The sequence below is a fragment of the Oncorhynchus gorbuscha genome, linkage group LG03 (assembly GCF_021184085.1).
Source record: "Oncorhynchus gorbuscha isolate QuinsamMale2020 ecotype Even-year linkage group LG03, OgorEven_v1.0, whole genome shotgun sequence".
Taxonomy (NCBI): domain Eukaryota; kingdom Metazoa; phylum Chordata; class Actinopteri; order Salmoniformes; family Salmonidae; genus Oncorhynchus; species Oncorhynchus gorbuscha.
Window position 1 is genome coordinate 45806227 of NC_060175.1, and position 14815 is coordinate 45821041.

Below are 14815 nucleotides of genomic sequence, written 5' to 3' on the forward strand. Positions count from 1 at the left end.
AGACTTGCCTAACTAACATTGCACCTGACGATAAGGTTTGATAGGATGTAACGTTAGACAGCTTGCTATCAATAATGTTTCAACTCAAACTTGCTAGCTAAGAAGATCCCTGCTAACTAACGCTAGTTATGCAAGTTAGGTAGCTAGCCTATTTTATGAGAACCGGCATGTTGTTAGGGTTAGCACATGCTCTCGATAACTCAGTCCCTGGTGGTATTCTGCCTTTACTGTGATGGAACTTGGAGTCATGATCAAAGGCAACGTTAGAAATAGCTAGCTACCATTCGGGGGCTTCGTCTGCTACTAGTGCAACATGCCTGTTCTCATGAAAGTATATTGTGTATATTGTTGGGCAAAATAAATAAATGAAGGGTGGTACTTGTCTAGTCTGAGTGTCTATAAGCATTCAGCAACGTCATGTTACACAGCTGGTTGCATAGTAACGGCATCAGCATCACAGCCTGAATCTAGTCTGTACTTAGTTTATTAGTAGAATTACTTCCAAACTAGAGATATACGTTTATTGAGTGATGATATTTAATTTAATTCACAGGCTACTTCCAAAACCTGGTGGATTTGTTGTTCAGCAGTGTTGTGGAACCCTCCCCCCCACCATATCAGGCAGTACGTGACCAGGCACACGTCAGGTCGGTCGCATTTGATCTGGTCCTAGGTCAGAATACTATGACGGGTCTGTCTTGGAATGCACCTTATAATCATTGACAATGTAATCAGTGCTGTATCAACTCTACCTTGTTTTTCTACAGATGGGGGACAGGAGAGATTGTCATGGAGTCCCCTGACTAAAAAAACAGGTTGATGCAGATGTCTGAACTGGGAGAGACCTTGCACTGCACAACAATTACACAAGACGCATCTATTACTTTTCATCATCTTTCGTTATTATTGAATTGAATGGTGGGGGGGATGTGTATTATATGGGACACCATACGAAGGGATGACGACTAACATGTACCAACAGGCAACATGCTAATTGGTACAGATTCTGAAATTGGCTGTGAATGACAATAGAAAGGGAAAGGAGGATACTTAGTCAATTGTACAACTGAATGCATTGAACTGAAATGTGTCTTCCTCATTTAACCCAACCTGTCTGAATCAGAGGTGCGTCGGGCTGCCTTAATCGACATCCACGTCATTGGAGATGAGACAAGTGTAATATTTGCACATTGTTATATCAGCAGAACACTGCTTCTATAGTATTATGTGAAGGATGGTTTAATCTACATGGAACTCATATACTGAGTTCACAAAACATTAAGGACACCTGCTCTTTCCATGACAAAGACTTACCAGGTGAAAGCTGTGATCCCTTATTGATGTCACTTGTTAAATCCACTTAAAATCAGTGTAGACAAAGGGGAGGAGACCGGTTAAAGAAGGATTTTTAAGTTTTGAGACATGGATTGTGTATGTGTACCATTCAGAGTGATAAAACAAGTTGAAGTGCCTTTGAAAGGGGTATGGTAGGTGCCCAGCCACCGGTGTGTGTCAAAAACTGAAATGCTGCTGGGGTTTTCATACTCAACAGTTTCCCGTGTGTACCAAGAATGGTCCACCATGCAAAGAACATCCAGCCAACTTGACACAACTGTGGGAAGCTTTGAAGTCAACACGGGCCAGCATCCCTGCGAAATGCTTTCGACACCTTGCGTCCATGCCTTGACGAATTGAGGCTGTTTCAGGGCAAAAGTAGGGGTGCAACTCAATATTAGGAAGGTGTCCTTAATGTTTTGTACATTGTGTACGTTCAGAAATGGCACTCATCTCATATTACTCCTGAAGGAAACTTGGTCAGTAGCTACAGAGCGGTATGAGAAGAGTGCCATCTTCCTGCATCTCACGGAGCTGTATTTATTGAACTCTGCTTACTGGACCCATGGATTGAGGCAAACTCTGTCATATCCAGGATGAAGTGTGATACACTCCACCCCTCCTTCCACCTGACTGCACCTGTCCATAACCTGTAATACATTACATAGATAGAAGTGACTTCATCACCCCACTGGAGACTTGAAGACAGAACCTCACCCAGAGAGCTGTACAGGTCAGTGTGGTTAGACAGACAGAGAGCTGTACAGGTCAGTGTGGTTAGACAGACAGAGAGCTGTACAGGTCAGTGTGGTTAGACAGACAGAGAGCTGTACAGGTCAGTGTGGTTAGACAGACAGAGAGCTGTACAGGTCAGTGTGGTTAGACAGACAGAGAGCTGTACAGGTCAGTGTGGTTAGACAGACAGAGAGCTGTACAGGTCAGTGTGGTTAGACAGACAGAGAGCTGTACAGGTCAGTGTGGTTAGACAGACAGAGAGCTGTACAGGTCAGTGTGATTAGACAGACAGAGAGCTGTACAGGTCAGTGTGGTTAGACAGACAGAGAGCTGTACATGTCAGTGTGTGTTAGACAGCCACATATTTAACATAGACCATAGAAATAGAATGGAATCATGCTAAGCATTGGACAGCTGAAGTTCTACCAAAGGTGTGTATGCGCCTTGTTCTATCTGTGGTTGTACTCTACACAATGTATTTTCATTTGCTAGGTAAAGTGTAGGTATACAGTCCATAAGCAAATCAATATGATAGCCTATTTACAGCAAACACACCCACTGATTTTTTGTTGGTAAATGTATCTACACTCAAGCTGGGCGATAACATTTGTACAATGTTCACATGTAACCTACACCTGTAGGGATATTCATTCTGGCATTTGTCCCCCGGGAAAGATCTAACAGAGAACAAAGAGATGAGATCAAACTAGCCAGTTATAGAATATTGTGTTGTTGGACAGCTGAGCTGACTGAAGACAGTCCATGCTAAATATCAGCTAGCTAGATATACTAGCCAGCTGTAGCTATCCCCAAGCTATGCTCACTAGCTGCTGTCGGGTTGGCTAAACAAGGTCAGCGCAGGCTTTGAACGACACAGAGCAGAACTGAATTAGCAGATCACCTTGAGATGGAGAGTCAGTCAGGAGGGGGAAGTTCTCAACTTCAAAACCTCTCTCCTTAGCAGAGCTAGCTTAGCTTACCTCATTGTTACTAAGCTACTCACTAACGTAAACTCACGTAAATTCGTACACCGCCTTGGTCCGTACAAGTGTCCTTATTTTAGCGCCCCAAAAACACAATACTTCCAGATCAACTGTAATGTCAATACCATTGTAAAGCACAATTTCTCCCCTTTCCAACAGAATCAATACATGACCCCACGCTGCCCGTTTCTGCATAATTCAACAAGACAATGAGCCCCGTCAGGTCTTTTTCAAAATGTCAGGTGGGGAAGTGAAACTAATGCGTGATAGTGAGAAGGAGAGATGTCGTGTGGGAAAATTGTTTTTTTTCACTCGATCTGTCCAACTTATCATCTTATTGCCTCAAATGTAAATAAAACACTTTAAAGAGTTTAATGTGTCATTGGGCCATATTTACGCTGCATGTGACCAAAACAAAACTCCATCTTGTGTGGCGGTCTCTCACTACCTATTTGAAGGTTTGTGTCGAATTTGAATCGGGTTTTTAGGGCGGTGCAAAGTGATCTTAGAAGTAAACAGCGGCTTTGAGAATGATGATCGCATGCAATGATGACGCAGAAAATGACTATGTATCCCCCTTAGCCCCGTCACTGTCCATTTCTTGTTTTTAAATGATGAGAGAAGTGCTACACCTGGTGGAGAGAGATTGGAAGACAGAAATAGTTGCTTTATGCGTGCTGCACATTACGACATGGCACGTCAAGATGTAATGGAGGGTCCGTTTTTTCACCTTTTCTCCAATACTATAGAGCCATTACCATGTCGATCAACGCTTGAATAGAAACGTAGTTCACACCCCTGATGTTGAAGTCAACACAGTCGCTACAGTCCCATTAGTTTTCTTTGTAGCCACGTATGAATGTTGCGGTTGCGCACATTTGTACAGAATGGGGTGAGATTACGTTACTGCCGTTGTTTGCTTGCTGTAATTGAAAGGCAAAGACACACCCAAGAAACACCCACAGTAAACCATTAAACCACACCCAAAAGACAACTTTCATTTGAGCTTCAGTAATGGCTGCTGCACTTCTTACTTTGCACTGGAAGAAACACACGCGGTTTAGGAGAGTGCAGTTTACCTTTAACCCAATAACCTGCCTCTTAGCACTGTGTCCAAACAAAAGGAAGCCGGGTTTGTATAGTAAATGCCACTAGTTACTAGACTTTCCACCAAAACAAAAAGTAACCTGTATTTGTCTACATTTTAGCATGGCCAATACGTACACAGTTGGTCCTTTCCTCATTTTCAAAGAATGCTAAACTGCCCATACAGTATTTGTAGACTTACCTTAATGTAACTGGCCTGGTTGTGTCCCAGAAAGAGTAGTGCTGACCTAAAAAGCATGGGGATGTGAGAGACAAATGGAGTGCTGTGAGCTAATGGAGAGAGTCCCCTGCTCTTTCTCTGGACAAGGCCAGTCAGCTGTTTCCTGCCAATTATCCTAATGACCAGCTGGGTCCCTCTGCAACGCCCAGGTGTCATAGCGACACACCGTAACGCACGGCATTACTGCCTTATTAGCATAGGCAGGTGAGAGGCGACCCAATCAACGCCGTCTCCATTGTTATTCTGGTCGTCGTCGCTAACAAGCTCTGCTGAACGTGACACACGTGATAAATGGATAGTCTTCCTCACCAGTAAGAGGACCACACTGGACTGTCATATGAGAAAGAGGTCGTTCTAAAATAACTTACTTAAAACGGGAGTAGCTTACTGCACTGAATTCAAAAATAAGAGAGAGAGAAGGTGCAAGAAATGCAGGAAGTGATGCATGTGACAAGAGTGGAGGAGAGGTAGTGAAAGAAATATGGAGTCGAGTACAGAGAGAGCACGTGGGTGGTAGTGTGTAGAACAGTCAAACAGTGTGTAGGTAGGATGTGGAGTTGTGCTTGTAGCACCACCTGTACTGTACCCACCTTCCAGCCTGACAACCAGGGGAACTTTGAGCTCCAGCTCACGGCAAGCCTTGGTGATCCCGTTGGCAATGATGGCACAGTTGACGATGCCCCCGAAGATGTTCACCAGGATGGCTTCCACCTGTGGCACAGACAACAGGAAACGGTTTTAATATAGTCCTAAAGGAGGAAACATTTAGATTTATACAGTACTATACTGTTATTCTAAGCTGTACAGACCCCAATAATCAGTATTGCACATATTGATGTACCAAAAATGTATACAGTACTGTGAAAGGGGCACGCAAAGAATAAAACAGTCAAACCCAGGACAGACTGTGTGAGGTCTGGCGAGGCAGGGTGATTACACTAACACATAACACAGTAATTACCCTGGGCAGTTGTGTAGAGAGTTGAGTGTGAGTAGACAGTATTAATCCTGCATGTTTGTTTATAATCTCTGCTCATCTGTAAACGCTGCCGTGTGTGAACGGCGTGTGTGTCTGTCTGTGTGTGTGTGAGAGAGATGGAGAAAGAACGAGAGCGGTGTGTGTGTGAGAACCGTGTGTGTGTGGTAATGATGTTTACACACAGAGAAACAGGATCAGGGGCGTGTAGAGAGATATTAGGGATGCCCGTGATACTTCATACAATAGACTAAGGGCAACAGGACGTTCAATCTCTTAGGGCCACATCGCTGAAATCTAGAGATCTGCGTGTGTATCAAACAAATGCAAGACTGTTTGCCATAGTGACCCCTGTTATGAATGTAATGTAAACAGACTGACGAAGAATTCCATTGTCGTTTGTTATCTGTTATTCGTGCATTAAGGCAGTGAACGTTGCATCTTCGCCATTGTATATGTCCTCTTTGAGGACACACTACAACACTGTACGTGTGTGCGTGTCAGACAGCCATATTAATGTGGAGCAGCTGTCATTCTCCAAGGAGAAGCAGTCCTCAGGTGGCTGTGTTGTTCATTACTGTCATCTGTGACTGATACCACACTATTAGAGACACAGCGCCATCACCAATAACAGCCCTGTCACAAAGACACACACACACACACACACACACACACACACACACACACACACACACACACACACACACACACACACACACACACACACACACACACACACACACACACACACACACACACACACACACACACACACACACACACACACACACACACACACACACAGTTCTCCACCAAACATTCTATCTACAGTGAGTGAGAGGCAGAGTGAGTGAGAGAGCTGGTGTGAGAAAGACAGCTTCATTGGTTATATAAAACAGTTCCACTGTCTGCCTTACATCCTGCTAGGTTACATCTGAAGCAGGGCCTGAGTGTTCCTTTCTAAAGGTCCATGTTACCTCCACAGCCTGGGGGTGTGAGTGTGTGTTCCCCTTGGCCCTGGGTAGCTCTCGCCCCAGGCACAGACTAGTTTAATCCCGGCACTGCTTCTGCCCAGTCACAGCATTACATTCAGACAAAAATCACAGAGGAGGGAGAGAGAGACAGAGGAGATAGCACTAGAAAGGAAGAGATACAGCGAGCTAGGGAGAGAAAGAGTGTGAGAGAGAGACGGACAGAGTGGGGACACTGGTTTCTGGTGGGTGAGATCTGTCAATACTCCAGGCTCTCTGCTGAACCTTAGCCCTGCCATTGATCTCTCCCTGTAGATCATTAGATGATCTAGCTATACTCTGAGGACACCACATTGGGAAGGGTATATCTATGCATCAACATACATATCCCACTCGTATAACCTTATAAAATGCCACTCAAGCAAACCTAATCAATGCCCATGATCTGACTTGTGAACCACTTTGGTGGCTCCCCAGTGTGGTTTATAGTGACAACACAACAATAGAAATCGTGTTCAGTAAGACAAGCACATCTCACAATCTTACCTTCACCCTGTGGTTTTGTCTGTTTCTGGCAACACACAGAGCGATTGAAGTTTCCCATGAACGCTAGGGGCTGATTGACAGGTCACAACTCAGGGTTGCTTGGGTAACGATCCAGCGACAAACTGGTGAATGTCCTGCTATTCAGTCTCCTCACCACTGGGGGGCAATAGAGACACTGGTTCTGGAGCCCAGTACAACAAGCCCTATTCTGTTGCTATCAGCAGTACATTTTTCAATCCCGGCTCTATTGAGTAGCACCACATTTTTACCATTCAGGCGTCTCTTTATGACATCTACGTATAGTAAATGATACATCAGACATGATTTATGTATGCTAGCATTTTGCCTTTTGTTAGGCTGTCATTGTAAATCAAAATTTGTTCATAACTTACTTGCCTAGTTAAATAAAGGTTAAATAAAAAATAAAGTGTTATCACAGCTTGATTCTAATGTTGAGATTGCAAACCAAATATCTATTGTTCAGCTACACACAGAACATCTCAGGACCCCAAGCGTGGGCGAAAGAAACTGTAAAACCGCCGTCGTACTGAGTGAAGTAACAATGAAACACCAGACCACTGTGACTCCCTCAGTTACTAACCACAGAGGCAGAATAGAAAGCTGAAAAGCAATGCTGTGGGTTACAGAGTCGATACATTAGGTAGGCGATACACTAGGTAAGCACACCACCTGCAGTCACACGACACCACCATGAGCACTTAAAAGTCTAAAACACACAGCGAAGCTCCTGGTATCCTCTGTGTTCATGAACTGGATGAAGATAATACAATTCCACATTCAGAAAGCTCTTTTGTCAACATGTTAATTCACTTCAAGCTTCAATGAGCTTTATTCTGCGAGGGGGTAACGTGACATATCCACCACCAATGTGTTGCACAACAGACATTTTTCACCTGAATGTGTACTTCATATTTGCCAGGCCTACAGTCATGGCAAAACGTTTTGAGAATGACACAAATATTAATTTTCAAAGTCTGCTGCCTCAGTTTGTATGATGGCAATTAGCATATACTCCAGAATGTTATGAAAAGTGATTAGATGAATTGCAATTAATTCCAAAGTCCCTCTTTTCCATGCAAATGAACTGAATCCCCAAAAAACATTTCCACTGCATTTCAGTCCTGCCACAAAAGGACCAGCTGACGTCATGTCAGTGATTCTCTCATTAACACAGGTGTGAGTGTTGACGAGGACAAGGCTGGAGATCACTCTGTCATGCTGATTAAGATCAAATAACATACTGGAAGCTTCAAAAGGAGGGTGGTGCTTGGAATCATTGTTCTTCCTCTGTCAAATATGGTTACCTGCAAGGAAACACGTGACGTCATCATTGACGCGCAAAAAGGGCTTCACAGGCAAGGATATTGCTGCCAGTAGGATTGCACCTAAATCAACCATTTATCAGATCATCAAGAACTTCAAGGAGAGGGGTTCAATAGTTGTGAAGAGAGTTTCAGGGTGCCCAAGAAAGTCCAGCAAGCGCCAGGACCGTCTCCTAAAGTTGATTCAGCTGCGGGATCTGGGCACCACCAGTAGAGCTTGCTCAGGATTGGCAGCAGGCAGGTGTGAGTGCATCTGCACGCACAGTGAGGTGAATACTTTTAGAGGTTAGCCTGGTGTCAAGAAGGGCAGCAAAGAAGTCACTTCTCTCCAGTTAAAACATCAGGGATATTATGCAAAAGGTACAGGGATTGGACTGCTGAGGACTGGGGTAAAGTCCTTTTCTCTGATGAATCCCCTTTCCGATTGTTTCGGGGCATCCGGAAAAAAGCTGGTCGTCGGGAAAAGACGAGGTGAGCGCTTCCATAAGTCCTGTGTCATGCCAACAGTAAAGCATCCTGACACCATTCATGTGTGGTGTTGCTTCTCAGCCAAGGGAGTGGGCTCACCCACAATTTTGTCTAAGAACACAGCCATGAATAAAGAATAGTACCAACACATCCTCCGAGAGCAACTTCTACCAACCATCCAGGAACAGTTTGGTGATGAACAATGCCTTTTCCAGCATGATGGAGCACCTTGCCATAAGGCAAAAGTGACAACTATGTGGCTAACCCTAACCCTAACCCTAACCCTAACCCTACATTGATATTTTGTTGTCCATGGCCAGGAAACTCCCCAGACCTTAATCCCATTGAGAACTTGTGGTCACTCCTCAAGAGGCAGGTGGACAAACAAAAACCCATAACCTCTGACAAACTCCAAGCATTGATTATGCGAGAATGGGCTGCCATCAGCCAGGATGTGGCCCAGAAGTTAATTGACAGCATGCCAGGGCAGATTGCAGAGGTCTTGAAAAAGAAGAGTCAACACTGCAAATATTGACTCTTTGCATCAAATTCATGTAACTGTCAATAAAAGCCTTTGACACTTATGAAATGCTTGTAATTATACTTCAATATTCCATAGTAACATCTGACAAAAATATCTAAAGACACTGAAGTAGCAAACTTTGTGGAAATTAATATTTGTGTCGTTCTCAAAACTTTTGGCCACGACTTTATATACTGTACTACATTTACATTACATTTAAGTCATTTAGCAGACGCTCTTATCCAGAGCGACTTACATTACATTTATTACATTTACATTTAAGTCATTTAGCAGACGCTCTTATCCAGAGCGACTTACAAATTGGTGCATTCACCTTATGACATCCAGTGGAACAGTCACTTTACAATAGTGCATCTAAATCTTAAAGGGGGGGGTGAGAGGGATTACTTATCCTATCCTAGGTACTCCTTAAAGAGGTGGGGTTTCAGGTGTCTCCGGAAGGTGGTGATTGACTCCGCTGTCCTGGCGTCGTGAGGGAGTTTGTTCCACCATTGGGGGGCCAGAGCACATACAGTACATACAGCACAGTACATACAGCACATGCATACAGTACATACAGCACAGTACATACAGCACAGCACATACAGTACATACAGCACAGTACATACAGCACAGTACATACAGCACAGTACATACAGTACATACAGCACAGCACATACATACAGTACACACAGCACAGTACATACAGCACATACAGTACAGTACATACAGCACACACAGTACATACAGCACAGTACATACAGCACAGTACATACAGCACAGTACATACAGCACATACATACAGCACATACATACAGCACATACAGTACATACATACAGTACATACAGCACAGTACATACAGTACATACATACAGCACAGACAGTACATACAGTACATACAATACATACAACACAGTACATACAGAACAGTACATACAGTACAATACATACACACAGTACATACAGCACAGTACATACAGCACAGTACATACAGAACAGTACATACATACAGTACATACAATACATACAACACAGTACATACAGAACAGTACATACAGTACAATACATACAGAACAGTACATACAGAACAGTACATAATGTACAGCATATACACACAGTACATACAGCACAGTACATACAGCACAGTACATACAGAACAGTACATACATACAGTACATACAATACATACAACACAGTACATACAGAACAGTACATACAGAACAGTACATACAGAACAGTACATACAGAACAGTACATACAGTACAGTATATACAAACAGTACATACAGCACAGTACATACAGAACAATACATACAGTACAGTACATACAGTACAGTACATACAGAACAATACATACAGTACAGTACATACAGTACAGCATATACACACAGTACATACAGTACAATACATACAGAACAGTACATACAGTACAGTACATACAGTACAGTACATACAGTACAGTACATACAGTACAGTACATACAGTACAGTATATACACACAGTACATACAGTACAGTACATACAGAACAATACATACAGTACAGTACATACAGTACAGTACATACAGTACAGCATATACACACAGTACATACAGCACAGTACATACAGTCAAGGAAAAATATGATAATATTTCAACTAGGTCAAAGTACTAAATGGCTTACAAATTGGTGCATTCACCTTATGACATCCAGTGGAACAGTCACTTTACAATAGTGCATCTAAATCTTAAAGGGGGGGGGGTGAGAGGGATTACTTATCCTATCCTAGGTATTCCTTAAAGAGGTGGGGTTTCAGCAGTACACACTCACCACAGGGATCACTGCAGCAGTGATGACTTAAGAGACTAGGCGCTGCAGTAGAACCACAGAGCACCGCCACCGTAGACCTGAGCCTTTAAATGTCACACTGATTAATGGCAGAAGTGAATTGGAGTAAAGTTAGGGTTAATCCCTTTAGTTCAATTGCTTTCAATCAAAAGTCCATTTTAAATGTGATCCGGCCGATACCAGCGCAGACTCAAACTCTAACCATCACACTAAAGATCAATTCAAATCCACTCTGACGCAATCCTAAACCTCCCAGACCTCTAAGATCAGAGTACATTGTACTATTCTCTGATTACCCCCGTGATACAGGAGCCGCTTTGGAAACATTACCATTTGAGTTAGGATAAACATATGCTATTTCTTGATTCGGTGCAGAGCAGAAAGGAATAAAGCATATTGTACCAGGATCCTTTGAGAACCTTTGTGCCTTTACAGTATGAGGAGTACTTTCTGGTCCAGTGAATGATTAAACATAACAGGATCATAACAGCCACTGCTCCAATACCCTGTCAAGGCTCTTTCACAGCTGGGAAACAGTCTTTTCAGACTCTATTATCCAGCCTGCTAACTGCATTTAAGACATGAATAGTAGCCTGGAAGATTCTATACTGACAGAGGAACTGGCATTTCCCCAGAGTGTCAATGCATTTTATAAAACACGTTTATATTTTATGTTTAACACACAGAGGATGAATGTCATGATTACCATCACTGACAGGTGATACTAGTAAACACACAACATTATAACCCCACAAGTCAAAATTCTACCCATTTGATACCTACAACATCGACATAAGAAACCATACTATTCTCCCCTATAGACTTGTCAACACCTAAAAACGTATTTCCAACCGTTCATTTTAACTAACCAGCATTGCATTTGGTCTGGCTGCTGCAGTGATCCCTGTGGTGAGTGTGTACTGCTGAATTATCACTCCGACACACATTTAGCATTGTGCTTCACACTAACAGCAGTCTACCACTGTTGACCACTGCTAATCTGTCAGAAGAAACACATCTCTCCCTTTGTTACAACCTAGCAAATTGTGCAGACATTTTTGGAACTCCTTGGTCTCTCTGTGGCCTATTAAGGGCATTGTTCTGCTTTATCTGGTGACGGCAGCCTCCTCTGACAGGCCTGCTGGTCCTGGCCTGTTTATTCCTGCTCCTCCACAGGGCTGCAGTGCCCAGCCTAGGGGTTAAAGGTTAATATGCAGCCTTTCCAAATGAAGACGGGGCCTATAGGCACTAATCCTCCATCTTCAAATGAGCAGTTTTCTGTTGTGGGATGGGGCCCAATTCTATTTAGGTCCCCACGTCCTTCCACAGGACACACCCCTTTAGTGTTAACAGAGCCAATTCAGATAGGTGAGCACAACAGTTTGGAAGCGCCACTTCCCCTATTCCTCCAATAGGCTAAGACATCACCATATAAAGCAGAAATGGGGCTCCCAGTTCTACCCAAAAACACAGATTGAACTCACTTCACAAAATTACTGTTACTTCTGAGGTCACAACACATACATGGTCAGGCATACAACACGCATACACAGCCTGCATATTAAATGGCATATGTACGTGTGTTTTTAGTTTAACAAACTGCAATTTGGCCTGGACGATAAGACAGTTCATTTGATGTAGTTCTTCTTTGTATCTTTCTGGCTTTCTATTTTGGTACCATCTTGTCAAATCTAAGGGCTATTTTTTCTGCCTGGAAATGCATTCCCTGTGGTGTGCTACTCCTCTGGCGCTGGGCCAGAGAGAGAGAGAAGGAGAAAGGGAGAGATGGAGAGAGGGAGAAAGGGAGAGATAGAGAGAGGGAGAAGGGCGGCGAGGTGCAGTGCGGGTCGTGGCTCCTATTGAATGCTGGGATTGAGCCTGGCGAAGCAGGATAAGAGGGAAATAATTATCTAGCTTGTTGAAGCATGACAGCTCCTCCTCGCCCAAAGTGAAAGAGATGGAGCATTATGTCAAAGAAGCCTGCTCACAAACAGACATCTTGACACCACCATCTGAATTTTCACTTCATGTTAAGGAACCCTCTGCAACTGACAACTGCCAGAGACTTTCAAGTTCCTTGATGTCCACACGGTCCAAACACACCAAGACAGTCGAGAAGAGGGCAGGACAACACCTTTTCCCTCTCAGAAGACTGAAAATATTTGGAATGGGTCCCCAGATCCTCAAGGCTTTCGACTCTGTCATTCACCATAATCTTATCGGCAGACTCAGTAGCCTCGGTTTTTCTGATGACTGCCGTGCATGATTCACCAACTACTTTGCAGACAGAGTTCAGTGTGTCAAATCGAAGGGCATGCTGTCCGGTCCTCTGGCAGTCTCTATGGGGGTGCCACAGGGTTCAATTCTCGGGCCGACTCTTTTCTCTGTGTATATCAATGATGTTGCTCTTGCTGCGGGCGATTCCCTGATCCACCTCTACGCATACGACACCATTCTATATACTTCCGGCCCGTCCTTGGACACTGTGCTATCTAACCTCCAAACGAGCTTCAATGCCATACAACACTCCTTCCGTGGCCTCCAACAGCTCTTAAACGCTAGTATCACCACCCTGGATGGTTCCGACCTTGAATATGTGGACATCTATAAGTATCTAGGTGTCTGGCTAGACTGTAAACTCTCCTTCCAGACTCATATCAAACATCTCCAATCGGAAATCAAATCTAGAGTCGGCTTTCTATTCCGCAACAAAGCCTCCTTCACTCACGCCGCCAAACTTACCCTAGTAAAACTTCGGCGATGTCGTCAACAAAATAGCTTCCAACACTCTACTCAGCAAACTGGATGCAGTTTATCACAGTGCCATCGGTTTTATCATTAAAGCACCTTATACCACCCACCACTGCGACCTGTATGCTGGCTCCAGGTCATCTACAAGTCCATGCTAGCTAAAGCTCCGCCTTATCTCAGTTCACTGGTTACGATGGCAACACCCACCCGTAGCACGCGCTCCAGTAGGTGTATCTCACTGATCATCCCTAAAGCCAACACCTCATTTGGCCGCCTTTTGTTCCAGCCTGTGACTGGAACGAATTGCAAAAATCGCTGAAGTTGGAGACTTATCTCCCTCACCAACTTCAAACATCTGCTATCTGAACAGCTAACTGATCACTGCAGCTGTACATAGTCTATCGTTAAATAGCCCACACATTTTTACCTACCTCATCCCATATACTGTTTTTATTTATTTACTTTTCTGCTCTTTTGCACACCAATATCTCTACCTGTACATGACCATCTGATCATTTATCACTCCAGTGTTAATCTGCAAAATTGTAATTATTCGCCTACCTACTCATGCCTTTTGCACACAATGTATATAGACTTTTTTTTCTATTGTGTTATTGACTTGTTAATTGTTTACTCCATGTGTAACTCTGTGTTGTCTGTTCACATTGCTATGCTTTATCTTGGCCAGGTCGCAGTTGCAAATGAGAACTTGTTCTCAACTAGCCTACCTGGTTAAATAAAGGTGGGAAAAAAAGGTCGTACAGCTGCACCATCGACTGCATCCTGACCAGTTGCATCACCACCTGGTATGGCAACTGCTCGGCATCTGACCGTAAGGCGCTACAGAGGGTAGTGCGTAGGGCCCAGTACGTCACTGGGGCCAAGCTTCCTGCCATCCAGGACCTATATACTAGGAAGGCCCAAACAATTGGAAGGGGAAGGCCTTCAGAGGAAGGCCCAAACAATTGACACTAATCAGAGGAAGGCCCAAAGAATTGACAGACTCCAGTCACCCAAGTCACACAAGGTTA

At 43.7% G+C, this 14815-nt stretch overlaps 1 protein-coding gene across 1 annotated transcript in view; it reads right to left on the minus strand.

Annotated features, from left to right (window-relative positions):
* Positions 1-14815, minus strand: part of LOC124031429 (succinate--CoA ligase [GDP-forming] subunit beta, mitochondrial-like) — a 149012-nt gene that overhangs the window by 6845 nt on the left and 127352 nt on the right. Inside the window, exon 10 of the mRNA XM_046342652.1 lies at positions 4971-5091. Coding sequence (XP_046198608.1) covers positions 4971-5091 — 121 coding nt within the window. The remainder of the gene's footprint in view (positions 1-4970; positions 5092-14815) is intronic.